The 17,438-nt window shown below is 40.6% G+C and overlaps 1 protein-coding gene across 4 annotated transcripts in view; it reads right to left on the reverse strand.

Annotated features, from left to right (window-relative positions):
* Nucleotides 1-17,438, reverse strand: part of LOC104639011 (von Willebrand factor D and EGF domain-containing protein) — a 186,380-nt gene that overhangs the window by 108,174 nt on the left and 60,768 nt on the right. For all 4 annotated transcript variants that reach the window (XR_012836185.1, XM_075757244.1, XM_075757245.1 and 1 more), the window contains exons 5-9: nucleotides 17,244-17,333; nucleotides 15,853-15,988; nucleotides 12,055-12,272; nucleotides 9,157-9,230; nucleotides 934-1,204 (exon numbers count right to left, since the gene is read on the reverse strand). Coding sequence is in view for 3 of the 4 variants with exons in the window: in XM_075757244.1 (XP_075613359.1) it covers nucleotides 934-1,204; nucleotides 9,157-9,230; nucleotides 12,055-12,272; nucleotides 15,853-15,988; nucleotides 17,244-17,333 (789 nt within the window). In the remaining variant the exon portion in view is untranslated. The remainder of the gene's footprint in view (nucleotides 1-933; nucleotides 1,205-9,156; nucleotides 9,231-12,054; nucleotides 12,273-15,852; nucleotides 15,989-17,243; nucleotides 17,334-17,438) is intronic.

Raw genomic sequence — 17,438 nt, forward strand, 5'->3', positions numbered from 1 at the left:
GTTTCATCGAGACTTACAGGAGGTGTAAATGAGAATCGGGACTCCTTGCTAAGATTATTCTAGTAACAAAACAGTAATTATATTGCATTCAGTTGCAAAATGAAATGACAGCTCACTTCCTGCTTTTTCTCTATTCTGTAATTAACAGTCTTTCAATTACTACCTTACTAAGATCTATTCCAAGTGAGATCACAAGGAGAGCCAAGCACAGGCACTGCCTGCATCATTCTGGCTCTATTGTGGACCTATCTTCACCCAAAACGTTTCCTGGCAATAAAACTTGATGATACAACTCTAGGATAAAATTATCTTCTTGGCCATAATTTGTGGCTCTTCTCACCAAAGCCCCTGGTGCAGTCTGCTCTTCCAGTGATTTCACTGGATTAGTGTGGGTAAGTGATACTCATGCAAGGTATGTTGTGGCCATATATTTTTTTAGGCAAACACTTTAATTTATAACAAATGTTGCACATTTGCAGCTCATTTTCATGGCTCTTGGGGGCTATGTGGATCTGACTAATATTGCCTTACTGCTCCACTCTAAAACTACATTATTCTGCTACCTGTGATCTTTCCTTGAATATTTATATTGTAAGCTCTGCAAAGAAATTTCCTTCATGTGATGCGGTTGGGTAGTGTCTAGCATAAACAAGCTGAGAGCGGATTGCCGTACTGCAGAGAGTAAGTAACAATATTGGCTCTCCGCTAGGTCTCCGAGAAAATTCCGGCGATATTTGTTTTGTTTTGTTTTACAGTTGGTTAAACTAACACTTTAACCAGCTTCTTCCCTGCATCTTGTTTTTGGGTACATTTTGCTGCAGGCGCTCTTATGGCTTCAGATAGATATTTTTGTAGCAACTTCATTAATAATTCAGAAATATTAAACTCCCATTTTTAAAGAACTACAACGAGAGTACTCAAATATCCACGTACTGTTATTTTTCTCCCTCCGTAGGACTTTAGGATTTTGACATGTGGCGATGCCTCAGTGCTTTTGACGGTCAGCTGGGGTCTGCTCTCCCGAAAATGGCCATTGCAGGTGTCCAGCACCACGGTGTCACCCCCTTCTCGCGCAGCTACGCCGCAATTGCAGGCGGTGGCGGAGCGGAGACCTCCGCAGTCCCACTGCCGAACGTGCACTTCAAACGCCCGCGACGCGCTCCGGCACAAAAGGAAGGTGCCGATTTTATAGTTATCGTAGCGCCTAAACAGCAACGAAGAAGAAAAAAGAGGATTTAGAGACCTGGAGCATCCAGCTGTGACGGCTGCGTGTTGGTACTCAGACAACAGTGCTCCTTAATTAGGCCAGCGTGGCGGCCGGCCTTGAAGGAGGGAAAAATCAACACGTGGGGAAACGTTTCCCCGGCATCGTAAGCAAGGGAACGCCGTTGCAGTTGTTAGCTGGAAGTGCATAAGAATTCATGTGAAAAGCGGGCAGCTGTCTCCCAGCCGCTGCTACGGCAACGGGCATGGATGAAAAGGATAAACATTTGATAAAAAAGCGAATGGGAAAAAGTCCCTGCCTCCAGGCCTTAATAAATATGTTTTGGTTCTAACCGGATGCTTTACAGCGTGGTATTCTTCAAAGGAAAATCAGTGCTCAAATAACCTCTTCTGTGACTAATCGCTAACTTTTACAAGGCTGGCTGTGGCTAGGTGAATACTTCATGTGAAAAACAGGGATTCCACTGAAAACCTGTTAAAATGAAGTTGGTTTCCCCTGCCCCCCCAACAACTTCCCTGTAAGCACGACTTTCTAAATGCAATCAGCAGAGTGCAGTGTGTTGAACAGTTTGGGACTTCCATTCTTCTCTGTACAAAAAGTCCTTGCTCCATGTGAGTGAGGCCACGGGCAGAATAATTTTATTAACTTTGCAAGCGTCTCCCCTCTGCAGGACCCAGGTAAAGCTCCTCCTGCCTGCAGCCCTTTGGGTTTCCACAACAGGGACCTGCGAGAGGATCCTCCTTTGCTTGCTCTTTCTTTTCTCACTCCATAAGCTTGTCCCATTCTCACTCTATTTTATGTACAAAAGTAAAGAAAACGGTAGCTGTATACTTCTGGATTTTTCTCCTCACAAGCCAACATCTGCCATCTTTAAAAACGATGGATTATTCTACTTCCTTTTAAGGCACAGCATTTGTAAGCAATTAAGTACAATGGAAATTAATCTATAAGCTTACAATAATAAGTGTTATTCTTTTCTACAATAAAAAAAGAAAATATAAAAAGGAATTTATAAAATAACTAAACAACAGGATTTTTTTAAGCATGCAAATGTCAATATTTTTTTCAGTCTGTTAATGTTTTCTATACAGAGGAACAAATGGCTAAAGAACCAAGATTTTTTTTAGCATGTATATATCTGCATTTTATTACCCTTTAGAATAAAAGCCATAGAAAACTATGTAGCTTAAAACGCAGAAAGAATTTAAACTCCAATTGCTTTTCTCTGCTAGAAAACACATTTTACTTTATCTTTCATCTTGAAAAACTTAGTGAAGTTGGCCATAAAATGATAAGATTTTGAATGGTTCTGTCTCATCTTGTTTTCTAATCAAGTACATAAATCCTAAGCACACTGCACAGATGCTGTTGCTAAGATTGATTAGAACTAAGGAGAGCATAAAAACTAGATAATCTCTTTTAATATCAAGTACTAGCTCCATTTGGACATAGTATCATAGAATCATAGAATCATAGAATCATAGAATGGCCTGGGCTGGAAAGGACCTAGATCATCTAGTTCCAACCCCCCCTGCCATGGCCGTTCCCCCTTGTCCTGTCACTCCATGCCCTTGTAAACAGTCTCTCTCCAGATTTCTTGTAGGCCCCTCTAGGTACTGGAAGGCTTGTCATGAGGTGTCGCTGGAGCCTTCTCTTCTCCAGGCTGAACAACCCCAACTCTCTCAGCCTGTCCTCATAGGAGAGGTGCTCCAGCCCTCTGATCAGCTTCGTGGCCTCCTCTGGACTCGCTCCAACAGCTCGATGTCTCTGTTGTACTGGGGCCCCCAGAGCTGGACGCAGTACTGCAGGTGGGGTCTCACAAGAGCGGAGTAGAGGGGCAGGATCCCCTCCCTCGACCTGCTGGTCAAGCCTCTTTTGATGCAGCCCAGGACACGGTTGGCCTTCTGGGCTGCTAGTGCACATTTCCGGCTCATGTTGAGCTTCTCCCCCACAACAATTCCAAAGAGACAAGGATGTCATGTGGGACAGTGTAAAATGGTTTGCACAAGTCCAGGCAGATGACATCAGCTGCTCTTCCCTCATCCACCAAGTCTGTAACCCCACCATAGAAGGCCACCAGATTTGTCAGGCATGATTTGCCCTTAGTGAAATCATGTTAGCTGTCACCAGTCCCCTCCTTATTTTCCATGTGCTTTAGCACAGTTTCCAAGAGGATCTGCTCCGTGATCTTGCCCGACACAGAGGTGAGACTGACCAGTCAGTAGTTCCCCGGGCCTTCCTTTTTTTTTCCCTTTTTAAAAATGCGGGTTATGTTTCCTCTTTTACAGTCAGTGGGAACTTCACCAGACTGCCATGACTTAAATGGATGGAGAGTGGCTTAGCAACTTTATTCGTCAGTTCCATCAGGACCTGTGGATGCAGCTCATCAGGTCCCATGGACTCGTGCACCTTTCTGTTCCTTAGATGTTCCAGAATCTGATCTTCTCCTACAGTGGGTGATTCGTCATTCTTCCAGTCCCTGCCTTTCCCTTCTGTGACTTGGGTGGTATGGCTAGAGCACTTGCTGGTGAAGACTGAGACAAAAAGGTCATTGAGTACCTCAGCCTTCTCCATATGCTGGCTAACCAGGTCTCCTGTATCCTTCCAGAAAGGGCCCACATTTTCCCTAGTCTTCTTTCTATTACTGATGTATCTATAGAAGCTTTTCTTGTTGCCCTGGACATCCCTGGCCAGATTTAATTCTATCGGGGCTTTTGCTTTCCTAACCTGATCCCTGGCTACTCGGACAATTTCTCCCAGGCTACCTGCCCTTGCTTCCAGCCTCTGTGTCTCTCTTCACAGGAGAGACAGAGGAGACAGGATATTTTATGAGAATCACATTCCACAGATTCCTTCAAAGGGGGAGCTTAGAAGGAAAGGTATTTAGAGAGCTTGATGGAAAATAATGCACCAGAATGGCTGTACCCACACTGATCAGCTGTATCTGGTAAATAAGACTGTATGAGCATATGCATATATATCATTGCAGTTACAGGAGCTGTTTACTGCTTAATAAGCATTGACAGCGGACCCAATCCAACTCTCCTGGAAGTCACTTAGAGTCCTTCAATTAAGTCATGGCATAGATTGCATAGCATATAATAAATCTGCAATGTGTCTAAATTGAAGCTTTCAGCTGCCTTTGAATTACTTGAATGGATAATTGAATGTAGTCAGGTAAACTTTTGTGATGTTTATACAACTGTAATTGTGGTAATGATTCTTTGGAAAACATTTGAGAAATTGCTTGTGGCACTAAAAGCATGAAGTAGGGTTACTGGAGCTCTTGCACAGGGGAGCTCTGCGTGTTCTCTGTGAACCAGGCACCACTGCTTGTGTCTAAATTGCCTTTCACAGTGCACTTCTCCATCCTGATGCCCTAATGGTCTGTAGCAATGGATGTACTGAGTGGAAAGTTTTTCCGTCCCCATCTATGTGTTTGGGTTGTTTTTCAATGAGTGCATCAAGTTCTTGTCCCATCATGAAGTCACAGATCAAGTTGTGTGCTTAATCAAGGAATCACAAAATGCTACTAGTAGCGTTAGATTAACTAACACAATACACTTAGTATTCACCAAGCTACACTTCATCTTTTTATTAATTCAGGTATTATTGTGGCTGCTCCTAAAGTTTTTCCACCACAGTTTTGCCACTAAATAATTTAATTTGTTGACATGTCCCTCCAGGCTCCCTCTTTCCTTGCTAGTGAGAACTCTTTTGAGCTAGTTGTGACCCTAGAAGTGCCGGGTGATGCTGGAGGAAGTCCTCTGGTTTCAGAGCGCTCATCACTGGGGACTGGCTGCGCTGTTCTCAGGGAGCGAAGCTGTTGGGTTATGTTCAACAGCTACTGGATGCTTGAGGACATATAAACTTCTTCTACAGATCATTAAAAAGAACAGAAAGAACAACACCTCTGGGAGGGCTGCTCATGCCCAGGACTTAGTTGTGGCTACTATGATGAATGCCATTATAACCCACCACAAATGCTAAGCTGTGCAAGCTGAGGGACTTTGTCATTGTGCAGGAAATGATGTCATTTCCCCTGCGATAATATTGATGGATAGATTAGCATAAATGTTTGAGAAGCCTCAAGTATATTTTTTCTAAGTTAAAATGTAAAATAATATGAATGATATATACAGTTCACCAATCAACAAGTATTTCCCTTTTCATATTTTGCCTTAAAAGGATTTTCTGCATATTTAGTTTTAAGCTAGTTCTTCATATTTAAAGATCTACAATTTATGACATGAAAAGCTTTTATATTTATAATGTGCCATAACTAGTAATGAGGGCTATACTTTTGCTTTACCAGGCTTTCACGTTTGTTTAATTTAGATGGTACTTTGCTATAAAAGGAAGTGCTCTCTCTGGATTTTAGCTAGTACAATTAATGCTATTTCACATCTATGCTCAAACATACACAAATTGATTGTGCTTACACTGTAAAATATGACACATTCTGCTTTGATTTTCAGCCACTTCCTTTGGTCAAAAGAATGAAAAGATTACAAGATAAATATTTCTAAAGAAATATATTAGCAAGAGGCATGCCAAAGGGGAGTGTTATCATTAGAAGTCAGGTATTTCAGTTATTTGATGAATAGCTAACCACCTCGGATGTAATGTGAGCTCAGTATGTCAGAATAAAAATAATTGAAAATACCGCTATAGAAGTTACAAAATGAAGTATTATTGTGAAATCCTACAAATCAACCTATACATTGGAAGTGACTGCTTCAGTAGGAAAATTTTACTATCGAAGAAGAAATATCTTCCAGTCTTTTGATTTTCATGCCATTTTTCAATTTTCCAACAAAATCTGCCAAAGAAATTATTAGAAGCAATATTTTTAAATTAAGTTAAATTTTGATGAGTTTTGCTTTTCATTTAAATTTTGGAAATTAAAAAAGTTACAAATTCCATTTTCGAGTCTGCTCTCATCCTTGCTTTTCGCCATTGTGCATTTTTCCTTCTCTTTGCCGTTGTTAACGGGGAAGTAAAAAAAGGTAAGCATCTCTGTGAAAGGCAGGAGTATGTTTACGTACATGCCTGTTTGCGTAGATAACACTCCTACCATTTTGCTGCTGGCAACGTTCCCCATCTTCAGACCTTCCCTTGCTTTTCATGTGACAGCCCTTCAGCGAGCCATCCCCAGGACGTGTGTGGGTGGAAAGAGTGCAAAGAGACAACTGATCACCACCCATCCATAGCAGCTCAGCCTACGATGTTTTGATCTTAGGGTCTGCTGTCTCCCAGTAAGCTAACCTACAGGCTTTGTGGTGGAACAGATGGATTTCCTTGGGTTATATTGTTTGATGGATGTCCTGCTGTTGATGTCAGAAGCAGTTTTGATAGTTTATTGAGCTTTATTTGCTCATCTTTGTAACCATATAGAGATGGGTGAGGATTACTATTTCCTTCAGTTCTCTTTGACTAATTTTGACTGTTCCTTTTCTTTCCTGTGTAATGTTCTCACCTGAGCCTGTGTCTACAGATCACTTACAGTTGATGTAGCTCCTGAGGCCCAAGACCTCATGTTCCACTCATCCTCTCAACCTATTACTTCATAGTCCCTAGGAGAAGTTTCTTTTAGCTTTTTGTCTTCTCTTGCTTCGCTCTGTACAATCTGCAGATTTTGGTATTTTTTTATTCCTGTGGGATGCTCATGTAGTATCTTAACTGAGCCCACGACCTTTTTGTACAATGCTTCCACTCATGATACCTAACGCACACCTCATTTCAAACACAATTTCCCACCACATACCTTTCATGACCAAAGGGGAATGCTTCAGTTCCATACCTCTATATCAGCCTTTCTCTTTAGGTTACAGGTTTGTATCAGGACAGAAGCAGGAATTGCATTCCCCACTCCTTAGATACAGAGCTTTAAAATCATTTGCTAATGTGTTAACATTTTTTGGATAGACAGAGAGAGAAGTTGCTTAACTGATGTGTAATAGGGTGGCATAATCATTACAATAATTGAAAGAGAAATTATTTACAATAATAAATGGGAATATAAGTAGGAGTAATGGAACTGTGAAATGATGGGTAAGAAACTTGGCTGAATATCAAGGAGTGATATATCTTAGTGAAATAACCGAGTTATTGAGATGGCAGAAGCCCCATCAACTTGGCTCATTTAAAGCTACACTGGACAGAGCAGTAATGAGCATCCATCCACAAGGAAGAAACGTGCAGCTATCGAGGGGCCAAGCTAATACTGGGATTTTTTTGTTTCAAGGCTGTGTGACTCTAAGGCAGGGTGCCACAGAAGGATGGGCTTTTCCAAACTCCCTATGCTCAAATAGAATCGTAAATTGCTTAGAAGCATTTCTGTGTGCTATCAATAACAGGGTTGGGAAATGAGTTATTAAAATAAAATGCTTTATTTTATTTTAGACCTTTTCTTCCCATGGAAGCTATGTGAAAATGTACTATGTGGCTGAGAGCGTTCCCCCACTCCAAGAGGCACTTTTCAGTAATTCATGACTTCCTAAACACAACAACCTGGCAGATCACTGTCCATTCGTAGCCCTAAATCAGAAGGGAATATTTTAGAATGTAAATATACAGAAGGTTTTTTAAATCATTTTCTAATCTAGTTGAAATAATTGCAGATACCATGAGGCATGGGAATATCTTTGCACCTCTTGTAGCTCTTCCGCAGCTTCTACATGTTGAGCAACCAAACATGTAGGAAACATGTGCCTGCCCACATTAAAAATGGTATTTGGCAAAGCAGGAGGGAAACTGGGAAGCCCTTGATGTGCAGAGGTACTCCCTAGCTGAGACTACTCAGTTTAGGTGACATCTTCATTTGGGGCAAATGTATAACCTGTAATGGAGGCACTGCCTTTCTCCCTCTCATTTCCTCGACAGATTTCTCCAGCTTTGACGCCATTTCAGATGCTACCTCCAGAGCATGCTGTATTGAAACGGGGACATTAGGATATCAAAATTAGAATATCATGCCTGCCAAGCCCCTGTGGACACTGTGTGCCTAAAGTCATTATCTGTGCCATTAGGAGGTTAACGGCAGAATGACAAACCTGGAATGTGATCTGAAATATTAGCAACTTTGGATCAAACATGCCAGATGCAAACTTCAGAAAATTTCTGTTATGTTGAAGAGCTGGGGTAGATGATAGACTCATGAATGATTAGGGAAGCTAACTGAAGAAAAGATCTATACAGTACAGGTTATCAAACACAAAGATACCAGCTTTGGTGGACTAAGTCTTTAAGCAACTTATTGCTGGATAATATAGGAGGACATATGGACAATACAGGAGGACATACAATTTTATTTTTGCACTCTTTCCCTGATATTTACCACTTATCATTTCTGGACTTCTTTTATCTGAGACAGTATGGCCATCTTTATGGTTTTTTTTGGTTGTGATTATGACTGTCAACTCCATTGAGAAATGCAGCTGTGAGTAAACCAGCTCTGGAAGTAGACAGAAGAAGGCAAGAGCATCCTTGAGCTCTTGCATCAGGTGTTACTAAACTGCTGGGAAGGAACAGGCTGTTCCCACGTGTCATGCTGCTACAGGGACATAATGCCTCACTTGGGTGGAACTGGGATGTACCAACATGATGCCACATGGTGTGGACACCCTCTCAAAGTCAATAATGATGGTTCTGTTTGAAGAACATTTTGGAGTCTGACCTTTGTCTTCTAAAAGTTATTCAGACTCAAAACCGTTGCCACTTCAAATTTAATCCATTTCTAGTCCTTTTGTTAAAAGGAGCATAAACAGCTAGAAGGGAACCATGTATATTATTGAAGCACTACATTAATCACTATAAGAAAACTTGTACAACACTCCTTTGATATACTAATGTAAAACCAAATGCATGCTACATCCAGAAACTGAAAACTGCAGTAATTGAGCCAGATTATTTCAAAATAGAATACTCACCATCCATCAAATGTGATAATGTGTGGATCAGTGAAAGAGTAGCAGTTCCCTGTTGGGAGGTCTCGAACTGTGACCTAGTTAAAATGAAATGTGTAATGAATACAGTCTACACAGCAGTTTTTCTTCATTACTGTTCCTCGCAAAACATTAGGGGCAGGATTCATGTGTCAAGTACAAACTAAAATCTGACTTCTAAAACATGATTGCGAGTGGGTACAAAACAGGCTTCGCTTTCAAACAACGGAGTTTAATCACATGCAATAGGGGAGTTCAAAGTGCTCCTATTCCACCTGATGTAATGCACTGTCTTTCTTTATCTGGTAAAAAGCAAAGCTTTTTTTTTATTAAACTTTTTTGCTAAGAAGTAGATCATTCACAGAAATTACCAAGAGAGCAGAGTGCTCATTAAATTGTACTAATTTTAATGCCTGAAGTGTGGTGTAAGGTATGCTATAATTAAGTAGCATTAGCATATTTTAGTAGTAGTCACTGCCTGTCCCCCAATTTGACCTTAAATTCCCTGATACAGCATGTGAATGGCTGATTTATGTATTTGATGTGCAGGTTATTGATCGGGTACTGGTGACACGGGCCCAAATCAGGCTGCTGGAGCTGTCTGCTTTTGGTGTGTGAATAAAAGAGGAAGGATCTACTACAGAAACAGAGATCTTCAGTTGCATCAGCTCTTGGTTACTTGGGCAAGCTGGGTTACAGACGAGGTCTGAGAGTTCTGGAGCCCTGCAAGGAGCAGATATGCCTGCAAAAACCAGAAGTAGGGCAACTCCCCTCGAAGCTGCAATACCTGAATCTCAGGCAGTGCTGGTCCTGCATTGCCACATCTGCTCAAGATGGTGGTTTCTTCATGGCTGAATACTCTGCTATCATGCAAGACTGGGTTCTGTAGTGGTTTGCAATATGAAGAGCTCCCAGTCATACTGGTGGCAGTGATGAAGCGTTATGCTTTTCCCATATCCAGCCTGCCAGGCTGATCTCTTGGCCAGGGCTGTTGAGTCTTTGCTCGCTATTTGCCCATGAGAAAACCAGAGGTGCAATTCAGTTAGTTCTGCCATGATCCATGGAGTGGGGAAGAAGAATGGCCACTATATCCGTGTGTGGTCTTTCAGTGACAAAGTAGAATTTAGCTTTTAGGAATGTTGATGAAATTAAATAAATGAATAAGAGGGTGAAGATAGAACCACACTCCCTGGCAAAATCCCTCACCTGCGACAGTACAGCACCTGTGTTTCAAAATGCCCCTTAGCCATTGACCAGAGACACCGCTTAGGCACCCACCACTGGCATCCCAAACTGTTAGAGTGATGGTCTTGAGGAACAAAAACCTGAACACCTCTTTGAGCAGTATTTTTGTCTGAGGTCATTTGTATCATTTCTATCTGCAGTGTGATATAAAGAAATGTCTCAGACTTTTCCTATTTTCTCCACGGTCACAACCTTCCTATGTAAAACCTATGCACAAACAAATCCACCCGGCCCTTTCTGCTCTGCTCTCTTCTTGCATGATACCAGCAGAGGATGCAAGTCCTAGCTGTAGGCAGTCCTAATTTGCTGAAAAAATACACTTTGTCAGGTGTCTGAATGTGTCAGGATGCTCTGCCCACCATTTCCATTCCATTTTCAGATAAATCAAAAATATTTGAACAAGTCCGAAGGACTAAAGACTATGTGGATTTTAATACATGGATTTTTCCTTGATATGTAACTGGAACTGTGTTACATTAACACCTCTAATTAACTGCAAAGCAGCAATGGGGAAATGGAGGGGGCAGGGAAGGTAATGTCTGTTATGTTTCCATAGATCAAGTTTTAACTGAGATAGACGGAATTTATTATTAAAATGGATTAATTCCATTTCACACTTGCTACATTTTCAAATTTCAATGGAAGAATTTTTAACTTCAAGAAAAAATACAGGTACGTGTGTGCACTACACTGAATTAGCTGCAATTTCTGATTTATGAATATTAAAAAGTTTAAAAGAAGCCTGTGCTGGAGAGGAAAGGATATAGTCCTATGCTAGGCATTTTACCTTTGAAGACAAAAATTCTTCTGGTCCAGTTTAATCTCATTCTCTCATGAGCAAGTCCACAAAAATCAGAGCAGTGAAATTATAGATTTCATTGGAGGTTTGTTTTTGGTTACTGAAAATACACCAGCTTGGATATGCCACTGCTCCAAGAGCTTTAGCTGAGTCAAACCCGTGTTCTGGTTTATTCTCTCAGGCGGTTGGATTATGGCTCTCAAACCTCCCAGCCGAGGCCCTGAAACAACTTCACAGACGACGGGCCAGTCCCTGCTCGCCACGCTGCTTTCTAGGCAGGGAAAGCATGGCTTGCCTCTCTGATTGATTCTTATTGGTTTTATTTTGGACATTTTGTACAGGGATAAATGAGGGGACGGAGCAGCTGGTGTGTCGTCGGAGGTGTCCTGGTGATTCCTGGCACAGTCACAAATTGAACACGGCACTGCGGAGTCCTGGTCCTCCTTTCTCATGACCGAGGCACTGCTTTTCCTCTGCTTTTTCAGAAACTGTTCTCCAAACCCTCAGTTTTCCCTCACCTTCCTTCTCGAAAAGGTGCCGATTCCCTAGCCCGGGTTCTCCCTCTCTCCTCCTCCAGTGCACACAAGCACGCCTGGTTACATCTATAATCCAGCTGTTGGCCTTACTGACGTGCTAACGAATAATCAAACCTGAATCCATTAAAGCACAAGCCTTTACATGTTCATTTTCTTGGTGTATAAAGAGGCTGGTTTGGTTTACTCTGCTGACAGCAATCCCCAAATGTTTATATGGTTAAGGTTTGTCATCATCTCATTTTCTTCAATACTAAACCTCCCATGTAAATTTGTCACATTTTCCAAATTATTTTAGAACCCGACCTTCACATCCTTGGGTGTGTAAGCCCTCCAAAGCAAATCCCTCTGTCCGACTGGCTCCGCTCTGATGCGGCTGACGCGGTTCCCATCCTGCGCAAAGTCTGTCACGGCTGTCACTGTCAGCGCGGCTGCTGCACAGCCGCTTCCCGAGCAGGGCGCCCGCAGCAGATCCACCTGGCACGCCGAAAGGGCGATGTTTGGGGGCCCCAGTAATTGGCTATCTAAAACGAACATGAAGACTGAGTTTGACAAGAGTTATCCAAACAGTTGCCTGTACCCTGTTTACCGTCCAACCCAAATGTTTCACATTCCAGGACACACATGCCTTGAAACCAGATGGGGTTTGCATGAAGACAGTTGTGACTGACTCAATCTGGCATCCCTCTGCACATTTTACCATTTTACTTTGCTTTTTTCTTTTTTTTCTTCCCCCCCCGCAGTAGACAGTTTACTAAAACTCAGTGGTGCTTTTCTTTCCACAGGTGCTAATATTTCTGGAATGACAGTCTTATCTTTATGGGTCCATGCCCAGGGAATGAAGACAAGTAGTTCTCATGACAAAGAAAGAGATGAGTCTGTGTTTCTGGAGAACATTTATCTTTCACTAGCTTTATTATAAAGAGGTATCTGCTGGGAGTTAATTTAAAATAAACAGAATTTTTGATCTGGAAAGGACGGGTTCTCAAGTCAGGTTTTAGTGAACTTTGGATCCACGACAGGAAGGCAAATGCAGCAGATCTGAATTTGTATTTTTGGTTTAGCTAGATTATAGTACTTTACTTTCTAATCTGTAAAATGATGGCGGTTTTATGTCTGTCGTTCACAGAGGCCTTGTGAGGATAAATTCACTAAAAGAATGTGGAAAAGCAATAAACTATAGTGGTACTGGCTATGTAAGTACCTGTGATGGGCAGGGAAGCGATGGGTGGTGACAAAATAAATATGGCAACAGCAACCCAAGTCATTCTTGCAGTTCTGTCTCTGCATATCATATCTTTCCTAAAGGGACCTCTTCCAGCAGCAAGACTGGTAGTGTCCACCTCTCTTGGGTCCTGACCCTTCATGCTGAGGTCTCAGATAAAGGACAAACGTGGATTTTAATTTCCATAGATGTGTTTTTATTTACAAACACTGAATTATCATAGCATTTGGTTCTGAGCCATCTGGTCTGCATTTTACATAGTGCTCCTCAAGAAGTCACCCAACCCATCATGAATCCTTTGGTTGGTGAAAAATAAAATCGTGGCCCTCCTGAAGCCAGTCAGAATCTCACTGCTGATTTCAGGACTGCCAGCGTTTGTGCCAAGTATTTAGTTTTCTGTCCCAGACCATTAATTATCAGCTGATAAGAGCAAAGTCTAGAAACGGTGGCAATGGAATGAATCCGATATGAAAATCACTTATTTTCTTATAATTTTTCCCATTTATAGAATTGCTTAATAATTCATAGGAGATGGCATTCAAGTATTTTAAGATGGTATTTCTAGCATGATCAAATAATCAATGTTTTATTCCTTATGGAAAATACTCATAAAATATAATTTAAATTAACCCTGTAGAGTTCTATAAGAACTGAACTAAACCCCCCAAAACATTAATAGCATATTATCCTTCATATCAAACCCTTAAAGGCTGCCTCGCATCTTATAGAAGTCTTGGCTCATTTTCAAGGTTCTTGATTCAATTAAATTGGAGATTTCCATGAGGAATAGTTATTGCCATTACAACCCCATGAGCTGTGCTCACAACCCAGAACAAAAGTTTAAAATCAAAGAAAATAATCTTGTCAAAATAGTAATGATAAACTTAACAGAAGCTGAACTCCAGTGGCTCTGCTGTGCCGTGGCATTCACGATGATATTGTCTGAACTTAGAGAGATATTTCTGTGCTTGTAATTAGCTTTCTTATCACTTATTCCCTACATAATTAGCACAACAGTGTTGTTATATGGATTCAGTCAGACAAGGAGCTTGTCAGTTAATTTATTTGGTATAAATGAATCTCAGCTAAAGTTGTTTTTATTTTCAATTTATAGCGTGGTGGCTGACATTACTTTTTTCAGAAGCCCACAGTGTTCCTTCAGATAAACTAACGGACCCTACAGACAACAAAGGCACAAAACAGATATGCAGTTATGCAAACACCCAGCAGCAGATACTCAACGTTAAGTACATATAGATATCTCAATTGATCATAAATGGCCCAAGTGTCATCCAAGGAAATAGCCTCGGGATGGAGCAATCAAGTGCTAGAGCTCGTTATTAGCTGAAGCTGCAGAAATGAGTTGATTAAAACTAATAGAAGTTTTCCACTTTAGTGACAAATTCCCTCAAAGATTAGTTAATTGGTTGAGTTGTGCCTTTGTCCTGGGACCTCCTGGCACCACCACATGAAGCCTATTAACATCTTCAAAATAAAGCTGCTTCTGCAAGTCTTGCTTCGCCTCTTTTTTTCAGTCAAAAGCGCGTTGTGGGACTGGAGAAGACCCTGGCAAGAGGTCAGCCTCAGTCCGATCTATTGAACTCAGCCTCCCCCATTTGAGAGCTCCTGGGCCATGCATTCATTGTGAGATTTTGAAGTGCTTTATTGATGCCTAAGAAAATGTGAGTTAAAAAAATAACCTTGATAGTTTATGTGACTAATTCTCATATGATCCCCATAAACGGTAGGTATCTAAGTTGTTTGGAGTCTGTGGGGACGTCCAATCACACACCAGCCTGTGTTCTTAGCTACCTCAATATCTAACAAAATCTGTTCTGATGAGTTCAGCGGATGTTTGCCTGATGGACCGGCAGAGACTCTAAGCCAAGAGCAATATGTAGAACAGAGCAGCACTAAGCCATGGAGAAATGCAAAGTACTCCATGTACAAGAGCCAACACAGCTGCTGGAACCATAAGGTGCCGTTCAGTTTAAGATCATTGTGTTATGATACCAATTGAATTATTTTTTTCTTCTATCTAAGCACATAGCTGATGATGGGGAGAGAAAGGAGAGGGATTTAGAAAGGGAAAAATATCAGGAACTATCTGGGTTTTGCCAATGCTTTTGTTTGTGCTGGCTTTTTGCAGGTAGAGTTATCTCTAAACATTTTTTTTTTTCACTAAGACACTTAGGGAAGAGAAATAAATGCCTTGTTAGAAAAAGGATAGAGTGTTTTGTTTAGTGCAAATGGAAAGTAAATATACATATGCCTCCCTTGGTTTGGTGTGATATTCCACCAGATTAACCTGAGGAAAGCATTTACTGATCAAAAGGGCAAGAATTTTTTAAGTGTCATTGTCAATGTTTTCAAGTAAAAAAATACCTTTAGAAAGAGAATAATATATAAGCATAAGATTGGGTTTTTTTCTTCCATATTAGGTTAGACAAAAATCGTAAGCCAGCAGAAGAAAGAAAAAAGGCTTCAGTACACATTTACTGAATAATAAATCTGCAGGTGAGCTTCTTATTGATAATTAATGAAATTATTCTAGCTAAGGCCACTGCTGCTTCAGAAACTTAAAATAGAATTTTATACTCCTGGAATTTAAAATAAATTCTTCTACTCATTTCATCCATAAATCTCAATGGACTACCATTCAGGTTATTGCTAGTTGGATTTTTTTTTTTTTCTCAAAAACCTGAGTGATATTATCATCTATTTTATTTTGCAAACAAATATATGGCCTAGTTTGTTGATTTTATGGCTTCTGCCCTTTGTTGTTATTTAAGTGTTATAATTTCTATTGGAATTTGTTGTGACATAAATGCAGGAAAAAGAAATCACATTGATTTGATGCCGATAGATAAAACTCTTACCCAAATCCTCAGTACTTAGCTGTAAAGTAATTTTACAGGAATCATCGTGCCCAGGACAGGCAATGGGTACAGTGCTCAGAACAGTCAAAACATGCTCTGTGCCGTCCTCTGCAATTTGTAACGATTCTGGTAAAAACTGGAAATAAGAAAATAATTTTTAGATCATTTTGACAGATTAATTAGGCAATACTGATATTTATGAATTTTTGAGTGGTTTTAATCAATTATGAAAAGATATAATTGCTTGTGAAATAATAATAATCTTCATAATCCTCATAATAATAACAATAATCTTCATAATAATTATCTTCAACTTTATAAGGTAAAATTTTTGTTAAAATACTTTAAAATTCTTGGCAATTAAGAAAATGTTTGCAGTTGTTATATATAGTGTCTAGTTACTTCTCATCTAATCTCAAAACAGGTTTTTATTAAGCCTGAAAATAGCATGATACCATAGAATTTCTTCATTTTCAATATCCCTGGTTAAAAGGAGCTCCTTTTCCAGTGCACCAGGAGAAATATCAGCAATATTCACTGTCTAAAGTACTGCATGACCTCATGGTCATGGATTCTGTTTGTACTCTGCCCCAGGTGCGAAGTAAATGCAATTTTTGCCCGATTCGTCTTCCCTGCTATGGCAGGAAGAAGGATTTCTCTGTACAAAATATATTACAGCTTCGGTGGCTCGTGGGCTGGGGAGAGAGCTTGGGTTGTGACATTTCTGCCTGTCTCTTCTCCTGGGACTAGTCAGAAATGGGAATTTCCATTCCCAGGGAAATTCTGACATTTCCAAAAAAATTTACATTGTTCTTCAAACATCACACAGAATGGGTTGCCAGATTTTTCAAACACCGTTCATGGAGGTACGAAACTTAGATACTCAGGAGAGCTCGAATTCTCCTGGACTGCCAGAGTCAGTCTAATCCTTGAGTATGATCAGACCTGGTTTTTGCACTCAGTGTGAATTTATCTTCAGCAATTTGCTTTCTGTAGTGCCTGACCATAAGATGATGGATAAAAATTAGTTTTTCTTTCCACTTTCTTCTGGTTTAGGCACGACAAAATTCTGCATCCTTGTCTTCCCATTATACATAACCACCAGAGTACTTTGGGGTATATTTACTAGAAGATGTAGTTTTGCACATTCTTTATGGTGCATTAGCGTCACCACCTGCACACGGTGCTGATGGGTACTTTAGGGCGTTTTACAAACAGACTGAAAGCCATAGAATTTATTAAGACATTTTCTCAAAGTGAACATAAAAGCAGCACTGGTTATGATGATCAAGGCTTATGTTTCTCTGTCTTGTTTTTCAGAGCATGTCAAATAATGGATAAATATTCTCCAGGGATATGCCAAGTCAGTAAACCAGGGCCATCGGCATTACCTTAATCCCGGCATAGAAACCTTTGCTCTCTTCCGGCAGTGACTGCTGCTCAGGAGCATCCCTCGTAAAAGCGGTGACAGTACAAAAGACCTGTAATAAATAAACAGCATATGCTATAGCTTTTCTTGAAGAAAATTCATACAATTACGCAGCTTCCTGTGGATCGGAGTTGTGAAGATTTTTTTCTACTGTTGA

The sequence above is a fragment of the Balearica regulorum genome, chromosome 6, assembly GCF_011004875.1.
Source record: "Balearica regulorum gibbericeps isolate bBalReg1 chromosome 6, bBalReg1.pri, whole genome shotgun sequence".
Taxonomy (NCBI): domain Eukaryota; kingdom Metazoa; phylum Chordata; class Aves; order Gruiformes; family Gruidae; genus Balearica; species Balearica regulorum.